Here is a 23776-nt window from a genome sequence, read left to right on the forward strand (position 1 = left end):
TCCCCTGGGTTCCTGAGCTAGGGCCTGCCCACTGACCCCGCCATTGGCCCTCCCCCTCCCCCTCCCCCTTGGTGGCCGCACCGTAGTCACCCACCCGGAAGGGGATCTGAGCTAACAAAAGCACTGGAATTTTGGGATATAGCACATGAGAATGTTAAGTTTAAAGTCATCCCGGAAAGAGAGTCACAGAGCATTTGCACACGTACCCCCCCCGCCCCCCATCACACGCGTGATCACAACTTACCCCTTCGGCTGGTGTGTCGCGGAGGCCACGTGGTCGCACAACAGGCACGTTGGCCCCTCTATCACCGCTCGGACAGGGTGCGTGAACGTTTCACGACGGGGGAAACGTTGGAGAAACAGAGCCGTGAGGTTCTCCCCGGTAACCTGCATGCGGTGGCAGGTCAGGTCAGGATGAAGTGGAGTGAAAAAGCACGGGGCGGTGCCGCCACCGTCTCACCTCTGTGTTTGCTCCGCAGCAGAGCCGGCCCAGCCTTCCTCGGCGTCCAGCAGCGGGAACTCCGACGACGCCATCCGCTCCATCCTGCAGCAGGCCCGCCGCGAGATGGAGGCCCAGCAGGCCGCCCTCGACCCCGCCTTAAAGCCAGCGCCGCTGTCCCAGACGGACATCGCCATCCTGACCCCCAAGCTAATACCCGCCTCGCCCATGTCGTCGGTGTCCGGTTACTCTCCATTAGCCGTCTCCCTGAAGAAGCCCCCCTCGGCTCCCGACTCCAGCGCCCCCGCTCTGCCCAACCCCCCGGCCCTGAAGAAGGAGTCCCAGGACGTGCCCGGGCCGGACCTCCCGGGGGCGGCCGACTCCGCACAGGGGGTCCTCAGACACGTGAAGAGCGAGCTGGGCCGCGGCGGCGTGTGGAAGGACCACTGGTGGAGCGCCGTCCAGCCCGAGAGGAAGAGCAGCGCTCCCCCCGAAGACCCCAAGGCTGAAGAAGCCAGCGGCGGGAAAGAAAAAGGCGGCGGCGGCGGCAGTGGCGGGCAGGCGCGGGCCGAGCGTGGCCAGCTCCAGGGCCCCTCGTCGTCAGAATACTGGAAGGACTGGCCCAGCGCCGAGTCGCCGTACTCCCAGAGCTCAGAGCTGAGCCTCACCGGAGCCAGCCGCAGCGAGACACCCCAGAACAGCCCTCTGCCCTCGTCCCCCATCGTGCCCCTGTCGAAGCCCACCAAGCCCTCGGTCCCTCCGCTGACCCCCGAGCAGTACGAGATCTACATGTACCAGGAGGTGGACACCATCGAGCTCACCCGGCAGGTGAAGGAGAAGCTGGCCAAGAACGGCATCTGTCAGAGGATCTTCGGGGAGAAGGTAAGGGACTCGATTTGGGAGCCTGGGTCTTCCCATCTCCCTTCACTGCTTAGGACTGCATGTCTGTCTGGAGGATGTGGCCATCACCCACTTAATTAACCAAAGAGCATCGTGGCTCGTCCACTCCCAAACTTCCGGGGAGGCTGGCCAGTGAACGCTCCATTCGCGGCTTCCCCGTTGGGGGCCAGGTTCTGGGTGAGGCCCTCTCACCCTCCGCAGTCCTTTAGACCTCTTGTCACACTGTGAGGGGGTGGCAAAGTCGCCATTTGACAGATGAGGAAACCGAGGCTCAGGGAAGTTAACTGTGTGCCCCAAGCTAGCAGGTGACTGAATCGAGTTCTGTACCCCCAGCCAAGTGGAGCCCAGAGGCGCCTCTGCAGGCTGTTTCGGCCAAAAGGATCTGATCTGATCACAGAGAGAGACGACCAGCGTGCAGAGAACCAGAAGGCACTCGATAGAAACAGCCATGTAAAGCATAGTTGTACCTCTCTCATAATTCAGAACGTGCTTGGGGCGCCAGAGGGGTGAAGCAACCTGCCCAGGGATGCACAGCTAGAGGTGGCACGGGCAGAGCTGCACAGAGCCCAGGCTGTGCCCGGGACTGGCCCCGAAGACCCTTGTTTCCATGTCGGCCATCCCTGGCTCATGAAAGGCCATGGTTTGTGGATGAGATCCCAGACCCTTTCTGTTCTTGGCACTTCCTGGTCACTGAGATTCTGGATAATGGGGATTTACCAGGCCTGCAAAATATAAGATAAACATAATACCCCGGGATAGTCTTAGATTAAACAATGAATTGCTGAGCATAATGAGAAGCGCTCCAGTCCCCTAAAAGGCAGCCTCCCTGGGACTTCCCTGGTGGCGCAGTGGTTAAGAATCCCCCTGCCAGTGCAGGGGACACGGGTTCGAGCCCTGGTCCGGGAAGATCCCACATGCCACGGGGCAACTTAAGCCCGTGCGCCACAACTGCTGAACCTGCGCTCTAGGACCCATGAGCCACAACTACTGAAGCCTCCGCGCCTAGAGCCCGCGCTCCACAACAAGAGAAGCCGCCACAACGAGAAGCCAGCGCACCGCAACGAAGAGTAGCCCCCGCTCGCCGCAACTAGAGAAAGCCCTCATGCAGCAACGAAGACCCAATGCCGCAAAAAGAAAAAAAAGACAGCCTCCCCGAGGGCCACGTGGCTGGGTCAGCAGTGGCCCGCCCCACAACTTCCTACCCGCCTTACCAGGTCCTGCCTTGAGTTCAGTGTTTGCGATGTACTGTGCTATGAATCCTTGAAATACGGTTGTGAGCTCTTTGTCCCGACTTTGCAAAAGGTGAGGGGGTGAATAGAAATGAGGATGAGAATTTAAAGTCCCTTGAAATTTCTAGTTCAGCGTTGTAAAAATATCATTTGAGAACATTTAAATAGACATTTGTGCTCATGCCTTAAATTTAGCAGAGACTTAATAGCATTGAACTTGTTTGGCCCATGAGTGCAGTTTATTCTGGAACTTGAGAACTTTTCAAAGAGTGATCGGATGCAGCCCCTAAATATCTCTGGGCTGCATCTGTGTCCTGTGGGGGGTGTTTGTGCCCATACATATGTATGGCCATATGTGAGCGTAACAAAGTCGGGTATGTACGTGCAACTTGTCGATCGTCTGCAGTGAGCTTCACTCCCAGGCTGGCTCCTCGGTTGCCACCAGCTCACCTCTGGGCCCCTACCATCGAGCAGGATGTGATCAGAGAGAGCAGACCTTTGTAAATGCCAGGCTGGCCCGGCGCCAGCAAAGGAGACGGGCGCCCGCGTCCCGCCGGCATCCGTTGCTCCTACTCTAAAGGGGTCCTTGGCCCCCAGCACCTCGGCCTTTGCTGGCACCGCCAGGCAAAGAGCAACATGGTTTCAGTGCTTCCTCCTCAGGTTGTCAGGACGACAGCCCTGCAGGCTTGGCAGGATCGAGACCCTGGGTGGAGCCCCTCCCCTCCGTTTGCCCACCCTCCTCTCCCTGGGAGCTGAAAGCTGCGACTATGACTGTGGCTTCCCGTGCCAGGGCATCAGCCCACTGGTGACCCTGAAAAGCTTATCCCCCACCCCAGGCTGTCGCCACCCGCCCCCAGGGGTTGGTTCCGTGCTCGGCCCCAGGAGTGCGCCCCGTGTGCCGTCCATCCCGACCACGCCTCCACATGGCCACGCGTGTATCACTGACACATTCTGCGGCCTCACACCGAATCCGGGGTGCTGACGCTGTGTGTCTTTGGTCGCCATTCCAGGTGCTGGGCCTGTCCCAGGGCAGTGTCAGCGACATGCTGTCCCGGCCGAAGCCATGGAGCAAGCTGACCCAAAAAGGCCGCGAACCCTTCATCCGGATGCAGCTCTGGCTGAACGGCGAGCTGGGCCAGGGCGTCCTGCCTGTCCAAGGACAGCAGCAAGGGCCAGGTAAGGGCAGCCCCGCCCTGGGCTGCTGCAGGCGGTGGGGGAGGGGAGCCCCGTGCGGGGAGACCACCAGCCACGCTGTCAGCTGCTGCCTGAGAACCGCCCCCCTTCCTCCACCACCTGTTGCCATGGGACTGACTCAGTTTTTAGGAGAGAGAAGATTGTGCCTAGCTAATTTTATAAGCAGCAGAAAATGAGTTACCAATTAGGAAAATGCTGTTTATACATAAATATAGGTAAAAGTCAAGTAGCTAAATCAGGGAATCAGGAAAGGAAATCAGCCAAAGGAACAGAATGAAAGATCTCATGGGTGACGGCTTCCGCCTGCTCTCCAGCCAGTGGCCCAGCTTTCTACCGGCAGCGCTTTGCCTGCGCCCATCCCGTTCTGGGCCTCCCCATAAGGAGTGGGTACCCTCCCTTGTTGGGGCCCTTATTGCTGTGCCCCCTCTGCTGTGCTCCAGGTATTAGGAAGCTGTAACCCCCCAAGTTTGTTTCCTCGTTTAACTGTACCCCTTTCTCTCGTTTAGTCCTGCACTCCATGACGTCACTCCAGGACCCCCTGCAGCAGGGCTGCGTGAGCTCAGGTAACTAGCCATGTCTGGTGTTTTGAATGAAACATTTCCCTGCCTTTTGTGTTTTCCTCTGGTCTGTACTGGGGAGACTTGAAGGATCCCTCGTTCTGGATCCGGTGAGCTGAAAACATGGTACCCTCTAGGCAAACTGGATTCGTCGAGGTCATAGTTTCTAATGGAGAAGGAGAGAGTCGACGGCCGAGTGCAGGTTCCTCCAGCGTTTTCTTGTTCCTCACCGTGTTCTTTCATCAGTGCATTGGCTTCTAGGTGTGAGCCCTGTGTTCGGGGCTGGGGGCTGGGGTCCAAGTCAGAGACAGATTCTGTGCTCAGGGGGCTTCCAGTCTCATAGCAGGGGACAGGGGACAAGGAACGGGCATTGCAGTTCAGGGCATGACACTCAGGAGAGTGGGACTGAGGTTGGGGTCCAGCCTGGGAGCAGGTGGTGGAGGGCCTGGAGCCCGGGCCCAGGAGCTGGGGCTGCTTCCGGGCGGCATCTGAGAGCCCCGAGGCCCGGTCTTTGAGGTCACATCTCCGCCACGCGGACTCCTGGACACGGCAGCCCGGGCTGGCCCACGTCCCTGATTCCTGAACCCCCTCCTTGTCCTTCCCGTGTGCCCGCTTGTGCCAGGCTTTTCCCACCCAGCTCTCAGGAACAGCCAGCATCGTGAGCTGTTCCTCTTTTTTTCTTTCTTTATTTTTCTAAACATGTTGATTAGTCTCCATATCCCATTGATTCATTGAAAACACAAACAAAGCTAAGTGAGGAGCGTGGAGCCCGCCAGCCTGCTGGAAGTTTTACGAGGGAAAACACGTGTCGTGAGGGGAACAGCTGGGCGGCAGCGGCCGCCACCGCTTCGAAACTCCAAACCCGCACACAGATGCAGCCAGCGTGTGCTGGGTGCAGCTAAGTTCCCGGTTGACGTCTTCTTGTGTTTGGGGTGTTCCATCTTGAGGGGTTGGAAGGCTGTATCTAAGCCAGGCTCTTGGTTTTCTTGGCTGGACCTCTAAATGGAGTGGCTGGCCCTCTAGGAAGGATCAGGTGTACTTCCTTCTCCCCGCCTTTCTGCGTTGGCCAATTTCATCAGCAAGTACTGGAGAACTTACACAGCACTGGCGCCCGTTCAAAACACATTAGAGAAAATAATGGACGTGGTTGTTTGTGCTAGAGTTTTGCGGACGTTTGCATGGAAAATTCTCCTTGCCTCTTGCTCTAATGGGAAGCTGGCCCCCTGTTAAACTCTCCGAGTATCTGCTGCCCCATCAGAGTCAGGACCCAACTTGGCAGAATGTGACTAACGGTTTTTAGATCAAAACCCCTTGTTCCAAAATAAAATAAGAAATCGCCTGCAGTCCCAGGTCGGTTGTGATGGATGCCAAAACCTTCCCCGTGTCGGAACACATCCTTAAAGAATGGCTTTTTACTTTTTATTGTGTAGCAAGCACTCGCTGCCGTGCTGCAACGTTCCCATGACAGCCACATTTCCAACCTGGGAACAACTCACAGGGCTCCTCCGAGAGATGTAAGTGATATTTGTAAGAGATCAAATTACTTTATAAAATAAGGAGATTTAAACTCTTGGGGAGCCTGCAGATTGAAAGAGGGAGGGAGGCAGGAGGCAGTGAGCCCCTGGGTACAAGTGAGCGCTGTAGAACTTTCCCCTGCTTTCTGTGAAGAGGCCCAGGCAGGCCTCTCGACACTCCCCACAAGACGGGAGGTGGATGGTAAACCTCTCACTCGACGTGCCTGTTGTGAGTCAGCAGTTGGGAAGCCATCAGTAGAAATAATAATTATGGTGATTGTGGAGAAAGGTGGAAAACTTATTTCTTACATTCTAGGAAAATAGAAATTTTTTTTTTTAAGACATGATGGTAGCTAAGCGAAAATGTTTCTCTGGATCAGGAAAGACTAGAAAGTGCTTGTCAGAATGAAAAGACAGATGATCATATAGTGGCAAGATTGTGGGTGGTAGTTTTCCTTGTTTGAAATTTCTTTACTATCAGAGTTATCCTTTCAGGAGTGTTTCTAAAAATTAAAGTAGCCGTGCCTTTCGGTATGTGGAATTTAGATTTGAAAAACAGAATTCTCTTATAATGATGAGTGTTGGTAAATCAGTGGGATGAATGACTATTGGAGACCCCAGGATCTTTGACAGCCTAAAAAATCAGTGTCTGGACTTCCCTGGCGGTCCAGTGGTTAAGACTCCGCGCTTCCAATGCAGGCGGTGCGGGCGGGGAACTAGGATCCCGCATGCCGCACAGTGTGACCAAAAAAAAAAAAAAAACAGTGTCTCGGAGGAAGTATTCAGCATTGCTCCCCCAAAGGCAGGGGAGTAACGCCTCTGGCCTAGGATTTCTCCAGGATTCTGATTCCCTGCTCTCGCCGTGGCTACCACGGAATCCTTCCAAGAGGCCCCAGACCCAGAAAGACGCTCTGTCCATGGTGGTGGGCTCCGTGAGGCCTCTGCCCAAGGCGGCTCAGCGTGGTGGCAGCAGATGGCTGCAGGAAGGTAATTCTGACCCTGGGTTGGTCTGTTCCTGAATATTGGTGAGAAACACTCAGTGTCTGAGAATCCAGGCTGCCGAACTGGCCCGGCCATCGGTTCAGCCTCCCAGGTGTGGAAGGACTTTGGAAGACCCGCCTTCTGTCCACAGCCTCAGTCTGAGCAGAGATCGTGTGGGTCTAATGCAGGGCTCTGTGCTTAGTTACCACGGCGATGAGGTGCCCCGGAGGGTGGAGGGCCTCACTCAACTAAACAGCAAACTGCTGACACGGGACTCTGTTTTCCTCGCTAAGAATTCCTGTCTGCCTCTTTCTGCCCAGCCCTGTTGCCCTCAGCGTCTCCATCTTCCTTAATGATTTCTGTGTCAAACTTGCCGATCAGGTTTATGATGAAGGAGAGAGAAACTGAAGTTTCCAGTGCATCATCACTTTTTCCTCCTGGTGGTTGTAACCATTTCTGGATGTTCCTTTGATGACTCGAGACTTGGGGTGATGGCCTTGGACACTGAGGAGAGTTGATGCCACTTTCAGTGAGTGACCTGCGCTGTTGAGGCCTTGATGAGGAGAAAGGAGGGTTCCATGCCAATCATATGAGTAACTTAAAAAGAACAAAAACGGTTTTTAAAGGACAGAACTTCAGATCAGTTACCTGTTCCTATATTTCCTGGTAGTCTAGTTTCACATTTTTTTTTAATATACATTTATTTATTTTTGGCTGCGTTGGGTCTTCGTTGCTGCGCGCGGGCTTCCTCTAGTTGTGGCGAGCTCTTTGTTGCGGTGCGAGGGCTCCTCATCGCGGTGGCTTCTCTTGTTGCGAAGCGCAGGCTCTGGGCACGCGGGCTTAGTTGCTCCGCAGCATGTGCGATCTTCCTGGCCCAGGGCTCGAACCCGTGTCCCCTGCATTGGCAGGCGGATTCTTAACCACTGCGCCACCAGGGAAGTCCCTTTACACACGTGTTTCTGTTGGCTTCTTTCAAAGTCCCCAGTGTCTTGGGTTGTCGTTAATCTAATATGGCAAGACAGAGGTGCAGGTAGTCCTTTGGGATTGGTTCTCCGAGTCTCCCGTTTGTTTGTCTCCCATCCCAGCTATCATGCACCTGCTACCCTCGCCCTGCGTAGCAATAGCAGTGCTCAGGAGAAGCAAAGGAAGCACTCAGAGAAGGAGAAAGGAGGGACCAAGTAAGGCTTGTTTTCTCTGAGTGTGGCCTGTGCTCATTGCTTATCAGTTAGGAGGGTGTTTTTTTTTTAAAGAAGAAAACCTTGAGATGTAATGTACGTGTGTGCATCCGTGTAGGTAGTAGGTAGGTACCTAGTTAGATATGATCTACAATTGGATTGTTTTTTTCCTTTTCATTCCTTAAAGCTCATTTCATATTCATGGTTCCTTGGTGTGATTAATCTTTTTGCCCCAAGGGAAAGAAGGAGACAAGAGACAACTCCAAAGCGGGGAGAAAGAAAGGGGAAGGAACAGATTTTTCTAAATGCGACTCAAGTCACTCCTCACCTTATGGAGAACTGACAGGAGTCGCCCATGCGCTCAGCTTTGTAACTTTTTACTCTGGGAGCACTTCGTTACTGTAGCTCACAAGCTTCCACGCCCAGATGGATTATTGCAAGCTGTACCGACGAAAGGGTGGCCCAGTCTCCTCGGATTAATTATAAAATACCCAGCTTTTTCCCAGCGTGTCAGGCAGGAACTGCGGGTTCCAAATCTTCTCCGGCCGTGGAGAATTCCATGGCTCCTCGTCCCTGTTCTCACATCAGACCACCAGTTAGTTCCCTCTTGAGAAGATAGCAGCTGCGTCCCTCTCTAACGTGGGTGGTCCCACGTGTGCCCCCTCCCTGACGTGAGCACCACGGGGGCTGTATGCTGCACATGGCCTTACGCAGCCGGAGAGTCCCAGGGCCACAGCTCCCGGTTAGGGACAGGCCAGCCTTCCTTTTTAATATGCATAATGGCTCTTGCTCGGTACCCATGAAATGACCAGGAGAACACGTCCACGGTTTTAGTGCTTTAAACTCAGCTTCCTTGAATAAGCAATCAGTTCCTGAGTTTTGGTGACTGAGTCAGGGTGGGGCATTTGGATAGCACATTACTAAGAAGAGGAAGGGCTAGTCGAACCCCCAGAGAATTCCCTGGCGACACCTAAAGCAGGCAGAACTCTTTGTTCAGTGCCCTAGACTAGAACTGAGTTGATTTTTTTTTTCCTCTCTTTTTTTTTTCTTCTCTTTCATGGAAGTACATCAGTGGAAGTAACTATTGGTGCTCTCTGAAAAGAACTCTTCTAACCCTCATTTATTTTGAATAGCTGAAAAGATTTGTATATACATAACTGATTTATACTTGGCCATAGGCAACAGATCAAAAACAAAAAAGAGGGCTTCCCTGGTGGCGCAGTGGTTGAGAGTCTGCCTGCTAATGCAGGGGACGCGGGTTCGAGCCCTGGTCTGGGAAGATCCCACATGCCGCGGAGCAACTAGGCCCGTGAGCCACAGCTACTGAGCCTGCGCGTCTGGAGCCTGTGCTCCACAACAAGAGAGGCCGCAATAGTGAGAGGCCCGCGCACCGCGATGAAGAGTGGGCCCCACTCGCCACAACTAGAGATAGCCTGCTCACAGAAACGAGGACCCAACACAGCCAAAGATAAATTAATTAATTAATTAATTTAAAAAAAAGAAAAGGCAGGATGGGATTTTTAAAAAAAAAACAAACAAAGGAGAATTCTGGAAAGCCACGTGTGAGCTAGGAAGTGACCCCTCCTGAGCAGGTGGCCGCTCTGCTCATCATTAGTCCTGGGGCTCAGCCTCTGCCCCCCGCTCACCGGCCGTGAACTTGGTGGCCGGAAGAACTGAGTGCCCATTCATTTCTCTTTCTTGGTTGTGCCCTGCATGACGGCATTTCAGTGTTACCAAGAGTGCCACGATAAAGGAACTGTCTATCCTAAGATCAGAAAAGTCAGGTTTCTGGAATCAATGTACCATTTGTCTGTCATCTGGTACATGTGGGCGCAGGCCGGTGGGGAGGTCCGTGGTGCTGAGGGCGCCCCAGGAGGTGGCTGGGCCGTGAAGGGCAAAGGGGTCAGGGCGGAGAACATTCCAGGTGGAGAGCTCTGCGGGTGCAGACGTTCATTGATGGCTGGGACGGGGCATGTGCAGAACCTTTGAAAAAAAGTGAAAATAGTAGAAGCCCCGACTTTAGAGGCCTTCTGTTTTTCTTTTAAAATAACAGAAGGAAAGTGGATTACGGAGGAATTTTGTCTTTTCTTTATGTAGAATAGGGTTCCTGTTGCCGCCTTAAGGCTCCTACGATAAGAAAAAAAGTGTGGAGATCAGGACAGAAGGGGGCCTCCTTGCTCCTTTGAGGTGGCCTCCGTCACCTGCCCCCGTGGCGGCACCGGGCCCCAGGATGCCCAGCCTGCCGCCCCATGGGCGGCTCTTTATCGAGAGGAGGTGGGCTTCCAGCACGTGGAGAGGCAGGCTGAGGCTCAGCACACCCAGGAGCGGCCTCGGAGGGCGGGAGGGTAAGGCAGTGCCCACCCGGCCCTCAGGCTGGAGGGAGGGAGGACGGCTTCTCATGAGCTCCCCGGAAGCTGCGCCTCCCTGCGTTACCTCCGTGCCTGCGCTGCCTTTTCAGCTCTCCTAGCCGTTCCGGGCATTTGTGGGATTCCTGGTGGCGCCTGAGCACGACCCTGAAACTGCCTCGCTGCAACATTACCCAGGAAGGCAGAGGGAGCACGGAGAGGCCCTTTCACTCCTGGGACGCCGGGGGGCGGGGTGGGGGGGTGGTGTGTGGAGCCGAGCCGGCCTGGCCTGCCCTCCCCTAGAGCACACTGTACCTGCAGGCCCCGCACAGGCACCCCTGGAACAGCAGCCACTGAGCCAGGCCACCCACTCGATGTTTTCGTCTCAAAGCAGCAAATGCTGTCACCACGATCCCTGGGAAAGGCTGCTTCTGCACAAGTCAGCCCCCAAGGGTCTCTGCTCCTTGAGTGGGATTTGTCACTGGGTCTCTCCAAAAAAAGACAAGAGAATCAGAGTAACCCAGAGTAAGAGACTTTTATTTTTAATTATGGTTTGTGGGTTTTTTGGGTTTTTTTTTTTTTTGAATAAGTAAAATGCATCGTGGCTACAAACTGCAGGATTTAAAAGAGCTTACACCCTTTTTCAAAAATAAGTCACCCTCCTCCCTCATCCCCAGGGCCCCAGGTGCTCTCCCCCAAGGCCCTCCTGTTCATTTCCTTCAGAGAGTCTCTGCATCTAGATGTTTGTTGCACACAGAAGGGAGCACGCAGTGCTCAAGGTGTGCTTTGCTTTTCTCACCTGGCAGTAGTCTGTAGAGACGGCCCTAGGCTGGGACATAAAGAATTTCCTCCTCTTTTCACTGCTGTAGGGAATTCCTGTATCTGGACATACCATATTTTACTTAACCAATCACTAGTGAGAGATACTTAGATTGATTTTTTTTTTAATTTTATTTATTTTTATTTATTGATTGATTTTTTTTTTTTTTTTTGGCTGCGTTAGGTCTTTTGCTGTGCGCGGGCTTTCTCTAGTTGCGGCGAGCAGGGGCTACTCTTCGTTGTGGTGCGTGGGCTTCTTATTGCTGTGGCCTCTCGTTGCGGAGCACAGGCTCTAGGCGCGCAGGCTTCAGTAGTTGCAGCACGAGGGCTCAGTAGTTGTGGCTCATGGGCTCTAGAGCGCAGGCTCAGTATTTGTGGCACACGGGCTTAGTTGCTCCGCGGCATGTGGGATCTTCCCGGGCCAGGGCTTGAACCCATGTCCCCTGCATTGGCAGGCGGATTCCCAACCACTGTGCTACCAGGGAAGCCCCTAGATTGATTTTTAACAGCAGAACCTAAGAAACGATCCTGCGGTGAGCAGCCTTGAGCATGTGTGAGCGGTGGCTCAGAGCCGACTGCAGAGGGCTTGTCTCGTCTCGGCCACCGAGCATCTGTGTGGCCTTGGGCAAGTGACTCGACCTCTCTGTGTCTCAGTTTCTTCTTTAAAATAGGAAAAAGAAAGTACCTATCTCCTAGACCTTCAGGAGTTTTAAATGAGTTCATGTATAAAAGCCTCCAGAGCAGTGGCTGGCACAGAGGAAGTGCTACTTGAGTGTTCGCTTTCCTACTGCTGCCCTTGAAACCACTGCCGTTATGTCATTTCGTGCGCGCACAGATAGCTATAGAATAATGTACGTGCACACGTGAAATGTCAGGCTCCTGGCTTTAAAACAGAAAACGGGTCCAGCACTCACTCCTTGGGCGGAGACTGTCAAGTGAGAGCCTGGCTGGTGGCAGCCGGCACGAAGGGTCAGCTGCAGGATGGCCTGCATGCAGCTCTCCAGATTCCTGGCTTCCCTGAAATGCCGTCCATCTCTGAAAATTGTCTGTCCATCTGCCATTCCATGAAGTTCACCCAGAATCTTGAGCTTCAAGAGTAAGACTACAGGTCATCGCTCAGGCCATTTGGGGCAAACTAGTGCAGAGCCAGGCCATCTCGTCTGGATACAGGGGTGACTGTGGGCACAGGTGAGCGGCAGCGCCATCCCACTCAGCTTCTCTTGGTTGCTTGGCCTGGACCCCTCGGTCCTGGCACGCCCTAACTGCCCGTTAGGAGAAGGCCCCGGCAGGCCTTTGTCACGGGCCTCTGGACACATCTCCTTTCTCTTCCCCTTAGACTTTCTTTGGAGAAGGGAATTTACAGTACATTGGGCATTCAGTACAAGAGGCAAAAGTAGGTCACAGGTGCAAATGAGGACTTCAGTTTTCAATGGTTTGCTTCCAGGGAGGGATGAAGAAGCTTAAATGCTTAAAAATCCTCAGGTAATTTTTAAAAGGCAGTAAGAGTACAATGAAGAAACTCATATATTTGCACCTTTTATGTGCCAAGTGCAGCACTAATACCTTTGATCCCTAAGTGGATCAAAGTGGAAATGATTTATAAATAAATTTATTAAAAAATAATAATAAAATAAAATCAGATCCAAGATGAACACTTAACAGAAAATCAGATGCCTCAGTTACCCCGAGAGGCATGCCCTTGTGTTTCAGGCTGGGAGCTGGGCAGAAGGGAAGGGAACCCAGCAACAAATCAGTGGCATAGTCAGAGCCCGGTTTATGAAGTTTTGCAACAGAAAGTGTATGACCCATCTGGCCTGTGATATGGGTCCATGCTGCTTTGAAACCCCTTCCAGGCTAGATCCAAGGAAGATATGCACAGTGGCCCAGGGTTCTTTCCCGTGCAAGGACAGCGCTGCCCTTCAGCTTCATGCCCTCTCCCTGCTAGTGGCCCTCAGCCAGCCCAGGACCCGGGGCCCAGCCCCCTGCTGACTGGTCCCTGGGCCAGGGTCATGCTCAGGAGTGAGAAAGGGGGTCCCAGAGAGAACGAAGCAAGCCAGGCGGCTTCCGTCACCGGCTTCATCTTGATTTTGTGTTTTGTTCTTCCCTTTGGAACTGGATTCCTAAATATAGCCCGAGTCTGAATTGGCAGATGTTGGGTTTGTCCTTTACAAGAGGACCAAAATTAGTCTGTCATTTGGCACCTAAATAAAGCAGCCAAACTGCCTTTGTACCAACTTTGCAATGAGGAGGGACTGAAGTTGCCGCATTTCTCTCGACAAGGAAACTTTCTCGGAAGCTGGAGCAGCACCTCTGAAGCCAAGAGGCTGAGTCCAGAGGGATGTGCCTTCCTCCCGGCTAGACCCTCTCGTCTCTGAGTTACAGTCAGTTTGTTCCACGTAGTTTAAATACCTCATGAGATTGGAAGAGGAGGATCAATACCCCACAGAAATAGCACTTGGAGAGAACAGCAGTGGTGACTTTGATTTGGGGAGGAAAAGAGCAATCTGTCCGGAGTGCCTGGAGCTGGGTGAGCAGAGGAGCTCCCCAGGGGCAGCAGAAAGATGTTATAATCAATTACCACATCATAACACTGATGTATGATAATTACTGAGTGTTTCTCCTGAGATAGTGCAGCATTTGGCTGGGATGCAGTTCTTTCATGGTCCACTGCCTGATTAATATGCAAATAATAGGCTGATTGCATGATGAATGCAGAAAATGAGTTCGCTGATAACGTGAGCACTGAAGCGGGAAGATGATAAATTACTTTTACTGACTGTCGTACATTAAGTACCCTTTCTCAACAATTTCATCACAAATTAAGTAAAGCAGAATGGAGAGATTAGGAGGATGTGTAAAATAATGTACCTTAATAGCTTTTCTTTCTTTTTTTTTTTTATAAATTTATTTTATTTATTTAGTTTTGGCTGCGTTGGGTCTTCGTTGCTGTGCGTGGGCTTTCTCTAGTTGCGGCAAGCGGGGGCTACTCTTCGTTGCGGTGCGCGGGCTTCTCACTGCGGCGGCTTCTCTTGGTGTGGAGCACGGGCTCTCGGTGCGGAGCACGGGCTCTAGGTGCGCGGGCTTCAGTAGTTGTGGCTCGCGGGCTCAGTGGTTGTGGCTCACGGGCTCTAAAGCTCAGGTTCAGTAGTCACGGCACACGGGCTTAGTTGCTCCGCGGCATGTGGGGTCTTCCCGGACCAGGGCTCAAACCCGTGTCCCCTGCATTGGCAGGCGGATTCTTAACCACTGCGCCACTGGGGAAGTCCCCTTAATAGGTTTTCTAATACCATCACATACAACGAAAATGTCACTTGGTTCTGCTCGGCACGGCCTGGGGCCCGTGTAGGGCCAGATCAGTGCATTCACCTGCGTGTTGTTGGGAAGCCGGGAAGCAGCCCACCACACCAGCTATTCATCCAATCAGCAAAGGATTCTCTAAGGAACATTCCATCACAGGCCAGACATCACCTGCATGCCAGGCTGCCTGGCAGTGTTATTGAGAGGGGACAGGCTGCTCTTGGGGCAAACGCTGGAGCCTCTGCGCAGATGGGCACTTGGAAGCCTGCTGTCCACCAGGTGCCTGGAGGGAAGGAAAGTTTCTGAGCTGCAGGCCTAAAAGGCTCAGAAGGAAAACACTATTCAAAACCACCTCTTAGCTCCTCCAAGTCTTAGAAATTGGGGAAAATTAATGCCACTGTCAGAATGGCAGTATGAGCTGCCTGCCAGAGAGAATCACTACCGGTGAAGGATGGGCAGGTCTGCCCAAAGCCAGAAAGGAACCCTGGAGGAAGAAAACACATGCACACGGGCGCGCACACGCACACACAGTGCTTAATCTTTGATTACAGCAGAGCAATTTAACTAGAGAGTTTGTTTTTACTCATCTCAGTAATATATATTTAGACTGTTTGTATGACATACATTTTCTCTTAATGCACAGGGACGCATTGATAAGTGTTCATACACACAGCTGGTTCGGTAATAAGGTTACTGAAGGTAATTTGAAAGCATTATTTCTAAATCAGTGTGGATCTGTAGAAAAGCTAGGAACAGCGGGAGCCCGGTGCTCCTGAGGCCGGCCCAACCGTGTCACCAGTGTGGTTCCCGCAGCCTCGCCAGCCTGGGAGTTCACTACCAAAGTTGAATTGTAACTTAAGGAAGGTTTTTAATTTTTAACATTCCCAAACTCTGCTTTGGACATGCGTATTTCCTTGAGAGCCTGTAAAAGATACACAAGAAAAATCATGGAAGCCTGAGGGGCAGCAAGTTTACATCCCGGATGCCCGGCAGTGCCCACCCCTCGGGTGAGCGCTCCTGGGCTCAGGACCACGTCACCTGGGCAGCTTCCCCAGGTGCTAAGATCCTTCCCCGCCACATGCTTTCCCGGTTCGGTTCAGGGAGAAAAGAGGAGGGTGAGAAAGCATCCCAAGAGTGAGGGAAGCACAGGTGGCACGAGGCAGTGCCTGATGGGAAGAGCCCTGTAGACGCGCGAATCCCAGCCTCACCCCCTGCACCCCGTGCTGCGCCAGGACAGAGGCGACCTGCCAAGGACGGCCCTCCCGCCTCCTCCCTCCCTCGAGCGCCGACTTCCCGCCACGTGTTCGTCGTCCCCTCCGGTGAATCGCAACCAAAATGGAGCTCAGCCTTTTCTCCCCAGAACTGTGAAAGCACCGCCATCCCCATGGTCACCTGATCCAGGGCCCGGGCAGCTCACCTCGATCCCCCTCTCCCTCTTACGCCTGCCCCCTCTGTCTCACACACACACACACACACACACACGCTCACACTCACACAATTTCTGTTTCCTAAACCTCCAGAACCATCTCTCCAGATTGCATATCGGGCTGGGGCCCTCCCCTCCTTCAGCCCCTTCCCTGGGGTTAAAGTCCCACCTTCTCAGTGTGTGACCCTGCCCCCCGCCACCTCGGTCTCTTTCTTGTTCCCTCCTCCCCAGCCTCGGCTTCAGTGTCACAGTGCTGTGAGCTGCCACCACCCCCTGGACGTCCCCCTCCTAGTCCTCGGCCCAAGGTCTTTGTGACAGCCAGCTGCTCAGTGATGTCTGCGTGGGTCACCGCTGTGCCCCACCTCCTAGCACCCCGCCTGGCACTTAGAAGTTTCCCTTAGTGAATGAAGGGCACAGGCCCTCTCTTCAAGTGGCTTGGAAGTCAAGCTTGGGGATGTAAGCTGGCACAAGTTAAATAGTGCTTTTATTAAACAGGTTTTCGTTATTAATAAGTAAACTGTTGTGGTTTTTAAGTCACTATAAGAGTTCCTTAGGCAGACTTTTTTTAAATGTTCACACACATACACCAGCACCTACTGTCTCCTTTTTACTATTGAAACAAAGAGTGAGTGATTTGGTAGGTTTGCTGGGATTTTCAGTGACCTAAGGCAATGCCCAGGCTGGCTGAGGGCCAAAGAGTATTGCCAGCCCGGGGCCAGCGAGGAGGGCAGGCAGGGCCTGGCCGTGGGAGGGGTGGGCGCCAGTGCGTGATGCCGCCTCTTTGGGATTGGGCTTTCCCCGGGCCAGGGGGAGACCCGCCCGGGCCCTTGGGGATGGGGCCCGAGGCCCCCCGTTACCCCCGCACCGGCGTCAGGCGCAGGCCCTCGGAAAGCAGGCTGTTCTGTAGTGGGGCCACTTCACGCGCTCCGACATGCCTTAGTGTATTGTTAGGTTATTTCTGTTCCTTTCTCGGTAGCAAGCATGCAGTGGCACGGTGGGAGGGGTGTGAAAGGTCCTGCGTGTCTCCGAGACGTCTATGAACGTCTCCACGTATTCTTTCAAGCCTCTGCTAATCAGTCCAAAGACCACGCGTACGCAAAAGCAAAATGCTCCATGTTTTGTGGGTTTTTTTGGATTGTTATTGGCGTGTAGTTGAATTACAATGTTGTGTTAGTTTTCGGTGTACAGCAAACTGAATCAGTTATACATATACATATAGCCACTCTCTTTTAGATTATTTTCCCATATAGGCCGTTACAGAGTATTGAGTAGAGTTCTCTGTGCTCTACAGCAAGTCTTTACCAGTTACCTACTTTATATATATTAGTGTGTATATGTCAGTGCCAATCAAAAACTCCACGTTTTTATGTTGGCCGTGCCTAACGGAGATATGTGGCTGGAGAAATAGGATGGGGGTCCTGATGGGCCCCGAGCATCTGCTCAGAGACTTGGAGGCAGGGAGCCCCTGCCCCGCCCCGCTCCCCAGGAAAGGTTTGGTGCTCAGGGATGTTAGAGAGAAGGTCTGACGTCACCGTGTGGCACTAAAACCCAGGCGGCAAATTAGACAGCCGTTCACTTCCGACGCAGAGAAGCTCGTTACTTCTAAAGAGGCCCGGCGGCCATAAACCCTCAGGTGGGGGGGGTCTCTTCAGACAGGAACCGCGTGAGCCGTGAGCACGTCCCTATGTTTCGGCTTGGGTCTGTGTCCCCACCACGATCTCCACATCTGAACTCGGCTGGGAAGCATCCCGGGCTGGCGGTCATCCTGCGGTGGCCTCTGAAGCTGTCATCACTGTCAAGGCCCCTCAAGCTGTGCAGGGCCCTTCCAGGCCACCAGGGCTCCCGCTGGACCGAGGACGCCAGCACCGGGCACTCCAGAACCTTCTGCAGGTCCTTGCACGGCCGTGGCACTCGCAGCGCCGAGGCTCCCGTCTCCCCTCGGGCTCCGTCTCCGCCCTCTGCCTCCCCGGGACCCCTCTTCCTCGGCTCTTTGACTTCCTCCCTCCCTCAGTCATGTTTCCATGCGCCAGGCCGTGACCCCACTGCTCCCCCAAACTTCTCCTTCTCTCTCCCATCTTCCATACTTGACAGTCTGTAGAGTCGCTTGGAATTTCCTGGCTTGGCGCAGGCTCAAAGCCTAAACTATGGACATAATGAAAAGCGGTGCATCAGACCAGCCGCCAGTTAAATAATGTTTGGGTTCTTGTCAGAATGTCACAGAGTGCCCTGTCATTTTGTTTCAGCAACTTGTCCTTCTGAATGCACAGTTCGCCTTATGGCATGCCAGCAGTAAAAATGTCACTTACAATAATTACTTTTTGGTGAAAATGCTTGCTGACTTCCTACCTTCAAGCTGTTTTTTACACAGTGGGGAGATAATAAGAAATGACTTTATCCTGACTGCTCAAATGAGCACTAAATGGAATTTGGGTTATTATTACTGCAGATAGAGGGCTGGGTATGGAAATTTCAACAGTGGATTGGGTAATCTGCAGAGAGATTTGTCTCTGAAAATTATGGCGGGTGTGGATTTTCTATTGGCTTCTATTGAAAACTTAAGGCAGCTGTTGTTTGCCTGCTGTTTTTGGAATATAATATTTTTCATAATCCTTTTATAGTTCCTGAAAGCTCTGTGTATTTCAGGCGGCCTTGAGTCACTGTCTGTGCTATCTGTGTCTTACTAACCGGGCTACTCTTCTGCAAGATTCGAAGCCTCCCCCCAAAAATTAATCCACACTAATCACTTTTTTTTTTTTTAATTTTTATTTATTTATTTATGGCTGTGTTGGGTCTTTGTTTCTGTGCGAGGGCTTTCTCCAGTTGCGGTGAGTGGGGGCCACTCTTCATCGCGGTGCGTGGGCCTCTCACTATCGCGGTCTCTCTTGTTGCGGAGCACAGGCTCCAGACGCACAGGCTCAGCAATTGTGGCTCACGGGCCCAGTTGCTCCGCAGCATGTGGGATCTTCCCAGACCAGGGCTCGAACCCGTGTCCCCTGCATTGGCAGGCAGATTCTCAACCACTGCGCCACCAGGGAAGCCCACACACTAATCACTTTTTAAATGTAACACCTTACTGTTGCCATCAGAATTGGATAGATGGTCTGTGTAGCTGGGCTCTTAATGCAAATCACGCATTTTCAGTTGCCCCAGTCCCGCAGGCTGCAGACTCTTTGAGAGCAAGGTCTCTGTCTAATTTCTCTTATCCTTGGGGATTTCTCTGGTGGTCCAGTGGTTAGGACACGGCCCCTGGTTCAATTCCTGGTCGGGGAACTAAGATGCCACAAGCCGCAAGGCACAGCCAAAAATAAAATAAAATAAAGCAAAACAAAAAATTTCATCTTATCCCCACTGCTGAGCAGGGTGTACGACACAGAGCAGGTGCTCTAAAAAAGTTCGCTTGGGCGAGTGAATGAATGAATGAAGGCAGAGGCAGGCTGCTGTGATACCGCAGTGACTGGCCGGTGGGGGCTTTCCACTCCTGAGCTGGTCAGATCCTCGCTCCACCCAAGTGACCTGGGCCAAGTCACAATGCTCGTCGGAGCCTCGGTTTCCTCGCCTGGAGTGTGGGGTTTATATTTCCACCGCAGGACCATCGTGAGGATTGAATGAACCAGTGTGTAAATGCCCTTAGCGCACGGCTGCATTCACGCGAGGTTGTAAAGGTGTTTCAGTTCCCTTCCCTCATCCTAGAGGTGGGCTGGCTTTGAGGGCCTCACCATCGCATTTTTGAGGTCCGGGCACGTGGACACGTGCCTCAGCACAGTGCCTGGCGCACAGTGAGTGCACAAGAAACGTTCGCTTGAGCACTAGCTGCTGTTACAAGAGGTCATAGGATAGGGTTTCTTTTATTTATTTATTTATTTTTGGCTGCGTTGGGTCTTCATTGCTGCGTGCGGGCTTTCTCTAGTTACAGCGAGCGGGGGCTGCTCTTCATTGCAGTGCGCGGGCTTCTCATTCATTGCGGTGGCTTCTCTTGTTGTGGAGCACGGCCTCTAGGCACGCAGGCTCAGTAGTTGTGGCTCGCGGGCTCTAGAGCACAGGCTCAGTAGTTGTGGCGCAAGGGCTTAGTTGCCCCTCGCACGTGGGATCTTCCCGGACCAGGGCTCAAACCCATGTCCCCTGAATTGGCGAGCAGATTCTTAACCACTGCGCCACCAGGGAAGCCCCAAGAATAAGGTTTCTTAACATTGTCTTCCCCCTCACCCCAGGACGCTCCTGCTGCAGTGCACACACTCTCGGAACGGCACCCCGCACACCCCGTAGCCCAAGCCGCAACGTGGGACACACCCCCTCTTGCTCAGCCCTCCCCCTACATCCACTCAGCCCCCAGTCCTGTTGACGCGATCTCCTAAATCTCTCCTGAGCCTACATACTTCTCCCCACCCCACTGCCTGCCCTCCTCAGCCACCGTCCACTGTCCCCGACGACCTCCCGGCCCCAGCCATGTCTGCAAGTTCATTCTCTGTACTGAAGCAACAGTGAACTTTGTTTACTTTCTTACTCTTTGACGTTAGGCCTATAATGTTTCAAACATGAAATTACAGAATAACCCAGCGAATGCCGATCACCCAACCTTAGCCCTAAATAAAGGGCTAAACTGAATTGGTCGTTATTCAATCCTGTATTTTTAAGGAATAAAACATCAGCCTCTCCCTAGTCTCATTCCTCCTGGAAGTCAGCTACCGTCCGCCCTGCATGTGCACTTTGTCTTTCCTGGACGGGATTTGATACCCTCGCTACGGGTCTGACTGCCACACACAGCACGTAGCACGTGCGGGCTTTCGGCTTGTGCACCAGTGTTGTCATCTGTTTCGTCCTGCGCCTTGCTTTGTGGGCTCGCCATTACGCTTCCATGCTGGTCCCCGCGGCTGTAGTCCTGAGCCTCTTGCCACTGTTTATAGCACGTGGTATATCGTATGAACGTGCCCTGGCTCCCGACTGCCCAAAAATTAAAACAGACACCTTAACCAATTCAAAGCCTATGCACAACCCAGCCCCTGGGGACCACCTCTCTTTGCCTCATATTCTTGCTACACTCAATTTTATTGATGCCTCAAACCCACCAAGTGTCTGGAACAATCTGTCTCCCTTCCTTGTCACTGCTACTCCTCTCAACTTAGCTGGCTAATTCCTGTTCATGCCTGAAGTCCCCCTGAAATGTCACCCTCCCAGGAGGTCTCTGATCCCCAGGCCACATCAGTGTCCCCACCCCCCTGCTGTGTGCTACGTTCACTGCCGTATTCCCACTGGCCTGACTCAACAGACTTAGGGAATGAGTGAAAGAAGGATGGAATAATGCATCTTCATTCATTCTTTCTGCTGGCACTTTTGTCCTAAGTAAGTTGATAATGACATATAATTCACATACAGTAAAATTCACTCTGCCCGCATAGAAGCGTTCTGTGCATTTCAATAATCAGGATATAGAATAATTCCATCAGCCTCCCAAAATTCCCTCGTGCCCGTTTGTAGGCAACTCCTGCCCTTCACCCCTAGCAACACTGATCTGTTTTCTGTCCCTGTAGTTTTACCTTTTCCAGAATGTCATCTAAATGGTATCACACAAGATGTAGCTGTTGAGTCTATCACCAGCATCTCAGTCGTGTGCCAGGAACTATGGAAGAAACAGCAATAAATCATGAGGAGATTTACACTGCGTGCAGGGGAGACCTTTTTTTTTTTTTTTTTTTTTTTTTGGCCGTGTTGGGTCTTCGTTGCTGCGCGCGGGCTTTCTCGAGTTGTGGCGAGCGGGGGCTACTCTTCGTTGTGGTGCATGGGCTTCTCATTGCGGTGGCTTCTCTCTGTTGCAGAGCACGGGCTCTAGGCACTTGGGCTTCAGTAGTTGTGGCACACAGGCTCTAGAGCGCAGGCTCAGTAGTTCTGGCGCACAGGCTTAGTTGCTCCGCGGCACGTGGGATCTTCCCAGACCAGGGCTCGAACCCGTGTCCCCTGCATTGGCAGGCGGATTCTTAACTACTGCACCACCAGGGAAGTCCCAGGGGACCTTTATATAGACAAATATGTTCAATTTAATAACAACTCTTTTTTTTTAACATCGAATTCAGGTTTCCTTAGCGTTGACCATGTGGCAGGTTCGTTCATCATTACCACCCTGTCTGCATTTTTCAGATGAGGAAACCGGGATGTTGCAGGAAGTTAGGAATCCTATTCAAGTTAGCACCGGCAGCTAGTAGAGGAAGCCCCCATCCCCAGGCTCAATGCCTTAGTGCCAAGCCCAGGGCTCCTCCTTTTTTTCTTGTCTAAATTATTTTTAGTTACACAGAAGAGCACAAAGCCTTGTTCTTTCAAAAAGCCTTGTTTTAATCAGAGGGCTCCATTTGCTAATTTTTAGAAAAGAAAATATTTCTTCTTCTCTGTTGACCATGTTTCGTGTTCTGTCAAGATGGTGAGTCATACGGGCACCTGTCCTCCTGGCACCGAGGGGCCCGGTCCCCTCGCCAGGGGTCGATGGGAGCTGGTTGATGGGTCTGGTTTTGTGGTGCTTACTGGAAGTAGCTTTCTAGAGAACTGAATGACTTTCCAATGTGATGTTCTGAGCCTGTGGATTCATGGTGTGTCCAGCGAGGCCGCTCCAAAAACGTGGGCCCAGTTCTGCTCTCGGTGACCTGAGACCACGGTGGCACCTGTGTCTGTCGGTGAACAATTGTCACTCAGCCAGTACAGTTTAGACACAGACTCAGGGTGGAGGTGCAGATACCAGCCACCCAGTACATTCCAAGGCCCAGGGGGGTTTTGATCTCGGCGGGGGGGCGGGGTTACCTTTGTCTGCAGTCATGGTTGGGAGCACAGAGGGACACCAGTAACGTGTGGCGAGCACCTCTGGTCGGTTCTCTCAGAGGGTTTTCCTGGCCAAAATACGTGCGAGTGTCTTGCTGAGAATGCCTGGAAGAAAGAAACATGCCTCCATTCGAGCTATTCAGGGCACTCGCCTGCGCCGGTGCCCAGAACAAAACAGGGGTGGTGCTCGGGCAGCAGTGCCGGCCGGTATGTTCTCCAGGCAGCCATGATTCTGACCTTGCTGTGGGTTAAAGGACACAAACCTGAGAAGAAATCTGTTTATCATGTGGGGAATTCATGCCATCCTTGACAGTATACAGTGAGCAAGATGAATGATCTGCCAAATTGGTCCCTCGCCTGGGTGACTCAGGGCAAGTTCACAGTGCAATTCCATTGCTGCTTCAGATTCAAAAATAACGTTTGCTGGGTTTTATATCCAGTTGTATGATGACCTGGAGTGAGCAGAGAGAAGAAATCCGATTTGTAGGATCCAGATTGCCTTAAGGATTTATATGGACCGTTTCTGCCGTTTACGTCTGTCTCTTTCACAGCTTTCACAAACCAGTGTTTTTTTGGGTTTTTTTATTTTTAACCTGATTTTCCAGGTTGAGGACACAGCGTTATGTGATGGTGGAACTCTGTCCTGGTTTAGGACAACAGATGGGCTTATCGGTTGAATTGCAGTTGTTTTATTTGGGATTTTCTCTTTCTAGGTATTTATACAAAATATCCCTTGTATCTGGAATACATTTTCCATCCTCTTGAGTTGAGAATAGGTTGTTATCCTGGACATCATATGTCCATCGAAGGACACTCCAGTTATACGATCAGTTGAAATTCAGTTACTCCTTAGTTTTACATTTTCTTTAGTCAGGTCGCGGGTATTAGGGGGGCCGCCCATGTGTGCTCACACTCTCTGCGTGGCCCGGCTTCATGAGCTGTCACCTCTCTGGGGCTGTAGAGCCCTGTGACAGCGCCTCGCCTGGCCCCTCACACAGGGTGCTGTGGGATCTCACCGTGTGCCGTGCCTGGTGGGAGTGGGGAGTGGGGGCAGAGATTGCACCCAGACTCTGAGCCAAAGGCAGGTTTTACCCTGTGGGTA

The 23776-nt window shown here is 52.6% G+C and overlaps 1 protein-coding gene across 6 annotated transcripts in view; it reads left to right on the forward strand.

The window, feature by feature from the left end:
- CUX1 (cut like homeobox 1) overlaps positions 1-23776 on the forward strand; it is a 376899-nt gene that overhangs the window by 311830 nt on the left and 41293 nt on the right. For 3 of the 6 annotated variants that reach the window (XM_057528358.1, XM_057528357.1, XM_057528356.1), the window contains exons 18-20: positions 480-1321; positions 3579-3744; positions 4269-4325. The exons of the other annotated variants lie outside the window; for them this stretch is intronic. In XM_057528358.1, coding sequence (XP_057384341.1) covers positions 480-1321; positions 3579-3744; positions 4269-4325 — 1065 coding nt within the window. The remainder of the gene's footprint in view (positions 1-479; positions 1322-3578; positions 3745-4268; positions 4326-23776) is intronic. 6 annotated transcript variants of the gene reach the window in all.

The sequence above is a fragment of the Balaenoptera acutorostrata genome, chromosome 15 (genome assembly GCF_949987535.1).
Source record: "Balaenoptera acutorostrata chromosome 15, mBalAcu1.1, whole genome shotgun sequence".
Taxonomy (NCBI): domain Eukaryota; kingdom Metazoa; phylum Chordata; class Mammalia; order Artiodactyla; family Balaenopteridae; genus Balaenoptera; species Balaenoptera acutorostrata.